Below are 14,243 nucleotides of genomic sequence, written 5' to 3' on the forward strand. Positions count from 1 at the left end.
CGTCAACAAGTGAATGGCCTTTTTTAAAGACATGTTAAGTACTCGTCAGGTGCTGCTGGCAGCTCAAAAACTGTGTGTGTGTTCCCAGGAAGGTGTCTCTGCCTGGGCTGACACACAGGGCGGATGGAGGGGGAAGGGGGAGCTTTGAGCCCACTGGGTGTTGCGCGCCTGGTGGGAGAGATGGCCCCACTGTGCAACCGGGGAACCTGTACAATCCAAGATATGATTTTTGATCACTTGGAAACTAGTCAGCCTAATTTGAGAGCTTGGCATGGATGTTTTCACTGGTTTGTGAAACAATGCAGGGGAGACAGCTACCTACAGAATCAAGCAATCGATTGAAATTCCTCAAAATGGATATCCTCATCCTTGCAAGCAGTACCCTCACATAACCAAGTGCATATGTGCATTGTCAATTAATATAATAAATGTGGAAAAATACTAGCTTTAGCTTCGTCTTTGGCTTGTGGAAAAAATAAATGTGGATAAATACAGAAAAAATGCCCAAAAAATAAATATGGATAAATACAGATGGAAATGGCAAAAAAATAAATACCATAAAACCGGGAGCCCTAATTATAAACTGGAAAGCGAAGGAAGCTATTTGGCTAAAGTCCAGAAGTCTTGAATATGAATCTCCCCCCAATGGTGAAAATTGCAAAAAACAAGTTGATGGACAGAATGTAGAACAATGTCATACATTCACCCCGGCACAAGGATCTGGGCCTAAATCCATCGTTTTTTTGCACTCCACACCACCCTGGGTTAGACACTGCCCCCAATGGTGTAACAAAGGCCCCCCGCAGCCCCCACGATGCGGGGCTCCCCAAGCTCCTGTGTGGACAGAGAGGGCCCCCTCCAGACGCAATGTAACTCCGCCTGATGAACCTCCGCGTTGCTGGGGAAAATCCTCATTGCTGTGACCAATCCGAGCGCGGCTTGGAAATGACGATCCCGGGCCGGTGGTGGTGAATACTGGCAGGGTGTTTTCAAGGCTCCTTCTCAGAGCGGCGAACACGGCCTCGGGCGCACAACTCAGCCCGAGGGGTGGCGGTGGAGTCAATGCCCACAGCGCTCGGGGGCAAAGCAGGCGCTACAAAGTTCCTCAGCGGTGCTTTAATCCGCACACACAGAGCGCGAGGGACTCGATCCTGGGGCAGATCATGTTTGAGGCAGAGCAGGCCTCATGACCTTACGCCCCAGCTGTGTGCCGATGAGCACACCGAGACAGATTTTCACAGGGGGGCAGCGCTACAAAGGCACAGCGCAGAGACCCACACAGCAGCTGGAAGGGTGGGTGCTGGAGAACTTTTGTATCCCTGACTTCCCAGCTCTTCTTAGGCCCTTGGAGACAGGAAGGCTTCAGAGGGGCAAAGCACACAGCACAGCTCCTCTTCAAGTTAGGGAGACACAGCAGACAGTCCCTCCCTCAGCAATCACAGCCAGCAACTGTAGGTAAACATGTCACACAGCATTCCCCATGTTATCCTATGGACAAGATAGCCTTTCAATAGTGAAAAACGAAATTGGCATTATTTCACTATCCAGACATATTACCCACACTAGTAACACCAAACAACAAGCATTTACAATGCAATGGTTTTGCCTTTGTTAAAGTTAGAGCGATTGGCATTGCTCTTGACATTATTTTTATTTGTTTTTTTTTAACATAAATAAATGGCATTGTCATTTACAATGCCACTAGCTTTATCTCTCGCAAATGACACACACCAACACCCACAGAGAGCCCCCCCAACACACACAAACCCCCCCCCCCACACACACACCCACACAGAGCCCCCCCACACACAGCCACACAAAGCCCCCCACACACACCCACACAGAGCCCCCCCCCACACACACACACACACACAGTCAAAATAACGTATTTTTGGGGGGGGTTAGAAATTGGTAGACACCCGCCTGACTCGGGATATGCAAGCAGCTTCAACCATTTGTGAAATAAAATAGTAATGTTTCTCCTGGTATAAATGTTTGATTTTTACTCTTAATTCACTAACAGCAAAAAAGGGCACGAGTGCATGCTTCCTTCCAAACCCCCCCCCCCCCCCTTAGTCGGGATGAGTTGCTCACACTTCACATGGGACATGCTTCCTTCCAAACCCCCCCCCCCTTAGTCGGGATGAGTTGCTCACACTTCACATGGGACAACGTGAGACTTATCTAGCAATGCAGGGCGCTCGCATTCTGTTCATTGCCGGGTGCCCCCTTTGTGCATCTCCATGTGCTTCTTGCTTCATATCAGCCTGAATCCTCACAATGATGCCTCTAAATGCACAGAGACCTGTTCCCCTGAACTGCGCATCATTCTGCCCTCCTCTGGCGCTCATCACCCAATACTCTCCTGAGGTTCATCACTAGTGCTCTCAGGCAAACAGATCACCATGTGCCCCTGCTTGGTTTTAGCCTTTGCTCCGCTGGTGCACATCACCATTTGTCCCCTCTAGTGTTGGGTTATGCATGACTGTTGTCATCTGTGCACAAATGCCTATATTTGGTGGTCTGTGTGTATTACTGCATGCTGGTACTTGTGAGCATGGGTCTTTTAAGTTGTGCGTTCTCATACGTCCATATTGTATGCCTGGGCATGTGCAGTATACACAAGCCAATTCAATTGCCTTTGTCAAACGGCTTTCTTTTCTGTGCATCGTCTCCAAGGTGACACATCTCACCACTGCTGTTCCCGCTGGCAGAATGACCTAGGAGCTGCAAACAGTATATATACTATTTTAATTTCCTAGGCTGACAGATTCCTTGTCTTGTTAGCCACGTCCTTGTCGTAACCAGGTAATTGCAAAGAATAACATCAGACTGCATCCAGTCATTCCCTGTATCCTTAGCCGGGTTTGTAAAGCCTGTTTGTACTTTGCCTACTCTGTTCAAGATGTAGTTCATATAATATCTTCCAGAAATAAGGCTCCATGCCACAGAGGGCACTAGAGCGCCATACATAAAAATGTGTCCTAGATCTATACATCGTACATTCACTAAAATCCAGTTGATTTAATTCATCAGAAATTGAGAATGTATTTAGAATAGATATTATCTATGTTTCTAAATAGTGAAAAGCAGAAATGTTTATTGACTAAGAATAAACTGAAATGGCTGACACTCGTAGATCAAGGTTGCGTGCCCAGGTCCAGCAGTGAAGCGCTCTTGGCAGGCTGAGGGGTGGCAGGGGCCTTCTTCGGCGGCGGGGGTGACGGGGAGCGGGCGGCAGGGGGCTTCCGGGCCTGAGGGGGAGACTGGGAGCGGGCGGCGGGAGCCTTCCGCGCCGGGGGAGACTGCGAGCGGGCGGCAGGCGCCTTCCGGGCCTGCGGTGGGGACAGAGAGCGGGCGGCCGGTGCTCTGCGTGGCTGGGCGGGAGAAGGGGCGGGAACGGGGACGGGAGCACAAATCGACTCACCTGCACCTTGCGACGGCGGCACTTCTCCGGTCTCCCTCTTCGGCATGGGAGACCGGCAACGTCCTCCGCATCTCCCGGGGTTCCCTCCAGGCCACGGGAGCCCCGCGGGCGCCGCCATACTGCTTGCCGTCTTCCTTCTTGTTGCGGGGGGCGGGCACTTCCGGCCGGCCGCGCTAGGATTGGCCGGCCTGCCAGTCACGGGGTTAGGAGAGACGCAGAAGTGCCGGCAATGCCGGACCAGACACGGGGGCGTTCCCGGCGTCCCGTGACGTCGGCAAAAGCCAAAGAATGTCGGGAACGCCCCCGTGTCTGGTCCGGCATTGACGGACAGGCCCCTCGTCCAATGGCAAGGCTCCGTTTACGGAGCCAGCCAATCAATGACGAGGGCCGAACCAAAGCCACACTACTGTTATCATCAGGTTTTCGCCTGCGCGAAAAAGCTGCGCAGAAAGCGCAGCTTTCGCCAGGCAAAACCTAAAAAGCTACAGCGAATGGCAAGGCCCCAACCCCCGACTAGTAAACTACTTGATGTGAGGCAAGTTGCTATGTCTGCGCACGCACCTGATGGAAAATGGTATTGGTTTTATGTCCATAGGCAGTGCCCATCTGTGAAGTACCCATGTAATGCATTATGGAAGGAAACTACATGCCATATAATCAACCAGTTTAGGAAAGAGCTGCACATAAAACTAAAATAAAAAAAAATACACCACAACCGTGATGCAGTAAGAATTCACTTTCGCTCTTAGAAACCAGCGAACCCTCCAACTACATGCTGACCACCTTTCCTAGGATTCTGCACAACACTGCTGCCTCTCAGCCAGGTTTGCTTGGTCAGCGTGAACAAAGGCAGGACTAACGGGAATGAAGCTACAGGCACAGTTTTTAACTTACAGAACTCACGAGCCAATATGTTTTACAGTTAAAGCATACGATAACTTATCAGCTTAACAAGATGCACTTCGAACTCCGTTCCTGTACCGACCTATTTTGATCAACCGCTTTAAATTCCCAGGGAACTCCCTATTGCCATCGGACTACTCACAGCTGTGCAGAATAAAAAGTTAGCACCGCTCTAGGGCCACCCTGCACCTACCACTGACGCATTCTCCACGCAAACAAAGGACACATAAGCAAGGGGTGTGAACAGGTGTCAGCTGTCTTCCCATGGGGGTGGGGGGCGTCCAGAGCAGGGGTTGTTCACCCTCCCCCATAACCTAGCACACCATTTGCTGAAGCAAGTCATGCTGCCCTCCGAGCTACAACTTATTTTTGCTTACGACTTGAGTAAACATCTGTGTTTTACATAGGACGTATAGACACAGAAAAGGGCCTAGAGTCATGTCCATTACACCCCACGCCACTTCTGTGGACAAAAAAGTGACGTCAGTACACGGTAGCTATTACACTGGGGCTGCACTGTTATGAGCTCTCGCCAGGGCCTCTGACTAAAAGAGTACAATGCAATTAACGTTTGAAACCCCCAAGCTACTGCAAGGATGCGTCAAAATGACAAAAACTAGGCAATCACAAAACGTGCCACATACTTTGCCTGTTCTTTCCGCATAGTTTTGCATAACATACCGCATAACTCCGGTAGCGCTGCATACAGGGCTATCTATATCACGCACTAACCAAACACGTGACCACATTACCGATTTCACCAACTCCTTTGATCGCACCCAAACCACATAGCGGGGCACTCTCCGTGGCCACCAAAGCTGCACCCACCGCACCCAGTTCCAGTCTGGAGATTGCGACAATCTACAAACACCCCAGACTGACCGCAAACAACTTAATTCGGGTAATTACCAGGAACTGTGTGCCACCACACAACTTGTACATGGTCACGTTTCACTGAAGCCATTCGATAAGCGTGTACCAACAGCGATTCACTGCATACAACCACTTTTATAACATGGAGTTTGCATAGCACCTTCCCAACAACTATAGGGACCTGAAACACTTCCGGAATCTAGCGTCAGCGTTGTCTGTTGACACTGTACTTGGTTGCGTTTACTGGAGTCCTATTGGATAAAGGGCGACACGGTCTAATGGACTCAGCTGGGTAGGAGCCTGCCAAGTATGTCATGGATCTGTCTTAGGTGTAGGATGTATGTGTTTGCTCAGTCGCCCTGCATGTGTGTTTCTGCTAGGCCGCAGCTGCTCTACTTCAGGTGGGTGCTGCTTTCCTGAGTACCACCTCGAATTCACCACTGCCACTACTAACTTCACAACTACAAACACTAGAAAGTCCTCAACAATGTTTACCACATGTCACCACAAGCATCCCGACCTTGCACCCACCAGCAAGCCCAGCATCTGTAATGACCGCTCTCAGATGCTACCCCGAGCCATTCAACGACAGTCCCACACACCAGTCTGGCAAGCACATCAGCCTTCCAGTCGGCTCCTGCCAAAGGTGCCTCGCATCACAACTCTGGTTTACAAGTGCTAAACTGGCCAACAACAGTCTCAATAACTCACCTGCTGCCTGTAGACAACCGCCCATCCAGGCTTAATAGAATGTCACCCCTGCGTCACTCAGACTCTTAGGTGTAAGCTTGCACCAGCCACTGTGCATTAGTGCACCCACATCATGCAATGCTCCAGCACTGCATAGTCTGCAAACTCATACTTGTCTGTCTGCAATGACTGACTCCGCCCCTTCTACAGCCATGTCCAACAGTCCGGGACGAGCCAGTATGACAGCCATATCCACCCAGTGTCCTCCAGCTGTGTCCACACCCTGCCACACCAATTTGTAAAACCATTAACATTCAGTCCACGCCTCACTTCCTGATGCTAATGCAGCTCTACCACAAATACCCGTCAGTCTGCAGACTATATCCTGAAAAGACCCGTCGATATCAGTGTACCCACTACCAACCGTAAACCTGCAGCAACCCACCTCCTCCAAGGTGTTAGCGACCACCCACTGACAGTGAATAAGGCTGCAGTTAAAACAGTCCAATACAGACCACCTCTAATCGCTGTGACCCTGGTATGGGTGGGGCCGGTAGCGCGCAGACAAGCTGACGACACACCCCACAGCTGACTACAAAACAAATGCACCGTGCCAACCTCAAGCAAAGGCCTGCCGGCGACAAAGGGACTTCCCAGATTCAAGATGGCCTCAGTCAGGCGTCAGCAGCCACCACACAAAACAATCTGCCCTCTTCCACAACACCCCGACGAACTAACGCGATTGGTAAAACACCACAAGAGATATCTGAAAGGAAAACCACAAGTCTTGATTGACTCGCGGTTGCCCTTCACGGACATTCCTAGCACACAGGAGCCAACAGAAAACCTGACCATTCTGCTCAAGAGTAAGATCGCTCTAAATTCATGGAATATTGCATGTGCAAACAAATTCACACTGGACCCCAAGCTAGAAACCTACTTACGTGCATATGACATAATATGCCACCAGAATGCTTGGACTCTTGGTGAAAAACCCTTCCGGGGATACAGACTGGGAGCGGGCGGCGGGAGCCTTCCGCGCCGGGGGAGACTGCGAGCGGGCGGCAGGCGCCTTCCGGGCCTGCGGTGGGGACAGAGAGCGGGCGGCCGGTGCTCTGCGTGCCTGGGCGGGGGAAGGGGCGGGAACGGGGACGGGAGCAAGCAGCGACAGGCTGGGCAGCCCAGACAGAGCGGCAGGTTGGAGAGGCACTTCTCCGGTCTCCCCGCGGGCGCCGCCATAGTGCTTGCCGTCTTCCTCTCCTTCTTCCCCGGGCTGCGGGGGGCGGGCACTTCCGGCCGGCCGCGCTAGGATTGGCCGGCCGGCCAGTCACGGGGCAATGCAATCGGGGAGGAGGAGACTGGAGGCCGGCGACGGAGGAGAAGAGACGCAGTAGTGCCGGCAATGCCGGACCAGACACGGGGGCGTTCCCGGCGTCCCGTGACGTCGGCAAAAGCCAAAGAATGTCGGGAACGCCCCCGTGTCTGGTCCGGCATTGACGGACAGGCCCCTCGTCCAATGGCAAGGCTCCGTTTACGGAGCCAGCCAATCAACGGCGAGGGCCGAACCAAGCCACACTATTCTTCTCATCAGGTTTTCGCCTGCGCCGAAAAGATGCGCAGAGCGCATCTTTGGCGAGGCAAAACCTAAAAACCGGGACGTCTGCTCACCCTATCTTTGACCTTTGAGGCCCGAAAAGAGCCCCCTAGAGCCCCCTTTCGAGGCCCCACAAAAAAAACTGGGGCGGGCTCAGCCCCCCCACCCCCCACTTAAAGCCCTGGTCTTAGAGTATTTCCATTTGTATCCCTATGTAAATGTATTTGAGCTTATATAGCGCACAGCTACCCACAAAGGGTTTCCCGGCGCTTGCTTAGGGAACCCGTCCTGGTATTCCCCTGTGAGATAACCCCCGGCAGGGTATCCACAAGGTGAAAGCCAGGCATCCCACCGCGAGGGGCCATTGTGGAGATTAAGCAAGCTATTGCCCAGAGTGTGAACCTGTGAGTCGAGAAGGCACCAGAGCGAGAATTATCGCGTCCGTGGAATTTTTGAGCCCAAGACCCGCCGAGGCGGGGAATTGAACCCTGGTCCAAGGCCAATCTCAGCTTCTGGGTCTGCCGCCTCTAACCCCTGAGCCACACTTCTCCACGTAGAGATAACTCTAATCACTAGTATATGCAGTAGACCTTTGTACTCTCTACCATTCCTATGTGACTCTTAGAGTATATCCATTCGTATCCCTCCCTTAGGTATTTAGAGATTACTACTTGTACATTTGCAATTTTTCTTTCTATTTGTTTCTCTTACTTGTGTGACTTTACATCTTGTACATTTGCAATTTTTTTCTGCTTGTATCTTTTATGTAACGCATGTAATCCTAAATCCTTATGTTTCGCAACTGGTTCTTATGTAAAGCGCTCTGACACCTTCGGGTAAAGTTCGCGCTATATAAAATCGCATTAAATAAAATAAATTTAAAAAAAACACAGGACGGAGGGTGCTGATGCCCTTTGAGCTCAATGGGCGTTGCGCCCCTGCCCACAGTGCATATGGCCCAGGCCCCTCTGACGGCGAGGGGAACTCACGTAAAGCGCTCCAGTGCCCTATAGGCTAGATCGATCTACATAAATCTCACGAATAAAGAGAAATTTCATCCGGCGCGTTCTGGGCTGGAACCCGTACGTAGATCACATATATTGTTATTATAATTACAGCATGATGAGCACTAGAATACAGATACAAAGAAACGGATGACTTCTAATCAGGACTCGAAATTACACCTCCTTAGGTTTTGAATTGCAGGGAAGTAGAAACTCCGCCCCTGTTCCCGGGGACATCAGCAAAACTCAAGGGCTGGAACTAACCACGGGGCGTGTCTCAGCCAAATCAGGCAGACAATAATTAACGAGAGGACCAGCTCAACTAGGGCAACCCCCACTCACACCTGGGGCCACGCCCACTCACCTGGAGCCACGCCTTTGCAGCGGTACACACTCCCATTTACAGATGTTCACACGCCATACTGTCTTGCTGCAGGCTCGCCCAGTTACAAATGTGGACACGCCCCTTTACAGAAACCACGCCTAGTTTGACTGCAGACACTCCCACCTCTGTTGGATCCAGCCCTGAGACGCCCGAAGAACAGGAAAAAGACACGCCCATTTCACAGGCTGCGAGAAACGAAACTTACTTTTATATAGGAAAATGGCTGCAAACAAACAGCTGAAGGAGGAGGCCACCTGCTCCATATGCCTGGACTATTTCACAGACCCCGTGTCTGTGGAGTGTGGACATGTATTCTGTCTGTCCTGTATCACTCGGTGCTGGGAGGGGCTGCAGACAGACTTCCCCTGCCCTCAGTGCAGAGAAACCTCTAAGAACAAAATATTACGGCCCATCAGACAGCTGGGAAACATAGTGGAGCTGCTGAAACATCTTCACACCCCGAGTGCAACCGCCCAGGGGGAGAACCTGTGCCGAGAACATGAAGAGAAGCTGAAACTGTTCTGTGAAGATGACCAGGAGCCCATCTGTCTGGTCTGTCGAGAGGCCGAGGATCACAAGCAGCACACGGTGCGCCCCATTCGAGAGGCTGCCCAGAAGTACAAGGTGAGTAAAATACAGGTGTGTGATAGGGTTGTGCACTCACCAAACTCATCTAATTGCAAAGCTTGCCCAGGATTACAGGGTGTGTATGCCACAGATTTGGCCTTGCATAGGTTCTGATTCAGAAGCCTTTTTTTATTTCATTTTTGCACTATATAGTCATGGGTTCCTAATATTCCTGATTTTTTTTTCTTTGCATTCTGGGACTTGTAGTTTTATTTTTCAATTATAAAAGCAGTATTACACTTCCTAAAATGGTAAGGAAACATCTGGACTCCCACCATGGTAGAAGCCTGTGCCTCTGTCGAAGCTCACTCTTCCTCTGAAAGACAGTTGCACAACCCTGTGATGTTTGTAAGTAGGTGAAAGTAAGCAGTGGCTTTATGTGGGTCAAAACTGAAGGAGGGGGTGGTATACGCAGCATTGTGTGGAGAGAGCCAGGGGGAGATTTCCACATATTTTTTTTACACAACTCATTTCCGGACCGGCCGCCAACTTTGGGGGTTAGCGATCCAGACTTTCTCTTACTCCCAGCCAATAAATGACTGGGAGGGTCGCGCACAGCGGCGTCGTGCCAAAGGCAAGCCCATCTGCGCCCGTCCACGCCTGGATAGCGCCAGGACCCCATCTCCTATGGCCAGATATTCAGGGAGAGAACTTATGGACTTCACCAGAATGGAAAAAGCAGCCACTGTCACCCTCATGACTGGTGCTTTAGCACACACAGGTACAGGTGTTGAATGTGTAATTTTACCCCCAAGAAAGTCAGTTGTTTGGAGCCTGCTGTCTCTACAACCTCCACCAGTTAGGGAACAAACAGGCAAATGGCCGCAAATGTGCACTCCTGCATGCTGCTCAAGTCACGGTCTCTTATTAAAAACAAATATGAATTTGCAGACCTTATGTCCCAATATGATCCAGACATTACTTTTCTCACTGAGACCTGGGCAGATAGTTCCTCTGACATTAAGATCGCCGTGCCGAACGGCTTTCATATTGAAAGGCTAGATAGAACAGGCAAGAGTGGTGGGGGTTAGCGATTGTCTATCGCAACTCAATTGAGGCCAGCTGTACACCATTATTTCATCTAGACTGTGAAGTACTTAAAATGAACAAATCACACTCATTTCAAGGAATATGTATTTATCGTCCACCTGGCCCAAGAGACAGTTTTATTCATAAAATTCAATCCTTTATGGAATCTTGCACAAACTATTCGAGCTTTACGATTGTTGGAGACTTCAATTTTCATCTTAAGCTGTCTTCCAATGTGGATACAGATCATCTAGTGGATACTCTTAAGTGTTTTACCCCACACCAACTAATTAAACTACCCACTCATGTGGCTAATCATACGTTGGATGGAGTTTTTACAAACAATTCATATTTGGAAATAGATACAATCCTGCCACTTCCATGGTCAAATCACAAGGCAATCTTTTTCTCAATCACAACTCCCTGTAACAGAGCAACACCGAATAGTACAGTTAGAACTATCAAATATAGGCCATGGAAAAACATTAATGTGGAGGTTCTGCAGGACACTTTCTAAATCAGTTCCCGCTCCCGACAATAATGTCAATAATGCAGCAATTAGCTACACTCACTGGTTAGACGTGGCATGTCACAAAGTGGTACCAGAAAAAACATTGAAGAGCTACAGGAAAATCCATCAGTCCCATTGTTCTTGCAGGAACTAAAAGCTGCACAACTGAAGGGCAGACTTCAGGAGTGCAAGTGGAGGAAAGATTTTTATCCAGACGAAAAAATCTAATATAAAAAATTACTCTGAGTATAAAGAGTTAATCAAAGCAGAAAAGAGTAAATATTTCTCTTGGAAAATTAAATTAGCTACAAACTCTACCAGGGAACTTTTTAAAACAGTCAAAGACCTGTCCAAATGGAATAACAACAGTACCTTTATTCCTGATGAATCCTTTTGCAATCAGCTGGCTGATTTTTTTCTAATTCAAAGTCAATTCTATTTTTCAAGCGTTCTCGTTGAATACAGCAAGTATTGATGCATCTTCAAATCAGGAAGAGGTCCTGAACTCCGGATCAGCCTCTGGGCCTTGCGAAACACCCATTTTCAAGAGGTTCTCAACTCTTACATGGGGAAAAAACAATCAGGGTCATTAGCTCTGTTAAATCCGGGCCCCCCTTGGTCCCCTGTCCATCACTGGTCCTCAATCTTGCAGCCAGCAAGTTGGTCAGTCCACTCAGGGATCTATTAAATGAGACACTTCACTCTGGGCAATACTCAACCATTTGGAAAAAAGCTTCCATTCTCTCTTTAGTGAAAAAACCTTCCCTGGATCCTAGGCAGGTGGGAAGTTACATACCCATCTCCTGTCTTTAGTTTCCTGCCAAGATTTTAGAGAAGGCAATGAATGAAGAAATTCAAATCTTTCTGGACACCAATCAGTTGCTTGACTCTTCTCAATGCGGTTTTAAAGCAAACCATTGTACTGAATCAGCACTGATGGCTGCATCTGAGGAAATAAAAGGAGTAGTGGACAAGGGCGGAAGAGCTGCATTAATCCTATTGGAACTCTCCCCCGCCTTTGATACGGTTCTTCACGTACTTCTTATTAAACCACTTCATTCACCTGGTTTTAGGAACACTGCATTAACATTGCTGATCTTGTTTGTTGATGGTAGACAGCAGTGGGTAGCACTGGGAGATGCAAGGTCTAGACCTTCCCTGTGTGGTACCCCGGGCCTCTGCGCTTAGCCCAACCCTATTCAATGTGTACATCACCCCTCTAGTCAATCTTATTCATAGTTTTGGCCTGTCCATATTCGCCTATGCGGATGACACACAGATAGTGGTATCTATTTTGTCACAGGTGGGAAAAGATGCAAACAATTTATTCCTGCAGATGCATGACCCAGGTTGCAGGCTGGAAGAAAAGGCATTTTCTTCAGCTAAACTTGGACAAAACAGAGGTTCTGCTTTTTGGAAAGGAGACCTCCTTTTGGGATGCATCCTGGTGGCCCTCGGAGCTGGGCGCTCTATTAAAGCCAATGCAGAAGGCAAGAAACGTAAGTAATTTTCGACACCAAATTATTTTCTTTGCCCAAAATAACCTCAGCAGATTTTTTTATACTGAGGGTTCTCAAATTCTTCTGTTCATTCAGTTTGAGGTACACAAAACGGTGATGATGGCGCTCATCTTCTCGAAGCATCTTCTCGAAGATGGACTACTGAAATGCCCTCTATTTAGGTACCTCCAAACACTTTATATAAACACTATATTCCCTGCAGAACGCTGTAGCAAGAACTCCTCTGAAGGTCCCCAAGTTAAAAGCAATCTCTCATTTAATGTATGGCCTTCATTGGTTGCCGGTGAAGAAGAGGATCTCCTTAAAGGCTCTGTGTGTAATCCACAAGGCCCTATATAGAGAGGCGGTCCATTTTTTAGGGCTCGCCTGCTGTGCGCATGCGCACAGCTGGCAAGCTCTATAGAGGCTTAAACACAGCGTTTAACTAAGCACGATTCCGCTGGCGATTCCACATAGTGCATGTGCTTTTTAAGGTCATTGCGCAAGCGCAAGCCCTAAAAAGCGCGTTGCCAATGCCACCAGCCACCTGCCTGCCTGCCTCGCATTATCACATCAAAGGCAGTCCAGCCCCCCTCCCACAAGCTTCTCAGCGTGCGCTCATCCCCTAATTATTCACGGCCGGCCGGCCGTACTTTCAGTTTCACGGCCGCCGGCCGTGTCTCCTTTCATGCATCTAATTTTACATACTAGTTGTAAATGGTGCAAAGTGTCTGACTGTGAAAACAGTTCGGCAAATTATAAGCTAATAATAAAAAAATGAGTTATATAAAAATAGCCAAGCTTACCAGCATTTTAGACATAGAGGGTCTGTTGTATGGCACTGGGGAGGCCATTCGGAGGTTCTACTCTGGTGTCCACGAAGACCCCTACGGACACCTCTTTCTGGATATTCTGGATCTTACCCCTATAGAAATGCACAAGTCTAATTCGCCTTTTGAGCTCTTCATACAAGTTTCAGATTCCTTCAGTGCCACTCTGGTATATTAATGTATTATTTTTGACTTTGACAGTCAATGGATGATGTTTAAAATACCAGTGGTAATAAAATATATATTGCACTTAAGTGGTCAGTGCTGGGACTCTGCCTGGCTGAGGCGCTTTTCTCTTTGAATTTGCGCATAGCTCACAGAAGCCACAGCTCGCTGCCTTTCGCTCACTGCACCTCTACGAGCGCCATCTGGGCCGCAGCTCGGAATGTTTACATCTGTCAGATGCCCCTTGGTGCATCCTTGAAATGGCAGTCTCGGGCACGTGACGTAGGCAAGCAGGCCGTGACGCCGGCCACGGCGAGGCTCGAGCTCCTCATAAACAAGATGTTCTGACTGCCTCTCACTTAGCAGACATCGCCTTTTTAATTTCTTCCGTCTTTGAGCGCACATCCCCTCAGGTCCAGTGACATTTTTAGCTTTGAAAATTCTTATTCGTTTTGAATAGCCAAAGTGAGACAACGCAGCAGCGAGACAGCGAAAGGGAGCTAGGGGGATCTAAGCATCCAGGCAGGAACGCCGACTCCTTCATTCTCTACTTTATCTCATGCTTCCTGTCTTTATTCTTTTTTCTTAATGTTTTCTTTATTTCGTCTTAAGGTTTTTACTTTCTTTTGTTTTCTGTGGGTTTCTGTTTCTTTCCGATCTTTCTTTCTTTTTTTCCTCTACTTTCATTCTTTTTGTCTTCCCATTC

General features: G+C 48.9%; 1 protein-coding gene across 2 annotated transcripts in view; it reads left to right on the plus strand.

Annotated features, from left to right (window-relative positions):
- Window positions 1-9,067: 9,067 nt before the first annotated feature.
- Window positions 9,068-14,243, plus strand: part of LOC147717709 (E3 ubiquitin-protein ligase TRIM39-like) — a 141,163-nt gene continuing 135,987 nt past the window's right edge. For both annotated transcript variants that reach the window (XM_086924493.1, XM_086924492.1), the window contains exon 1: window positions 9,068-9,500. In XM_086924493.1, the coding sequence (XP_086780619.1) occupies window positions 9,096-9,500 (405 nt within the window). In that variant the 5' untranslated portion in view covers window positions 9,068-9,095. The remainder of the gene's footprint in view (window positions 9,501-14,243) is intronic.

Source organism: Lissotriton vulgaris, chromosome 5 (genome assembly GCF_964263255.1).
Source record: "Lissotriton vulgaris chromosome 5, aLisVul1.2, whole genome shotgun sequence".
In the NCBI taxonomy this organism is placed as follows: domain Eukaryota; kingdom Metazoa; phylum Chordata; class Amphibia; order Caudata; family Salamandridae; genus Lissotriton; species Lissotriton vulgaris.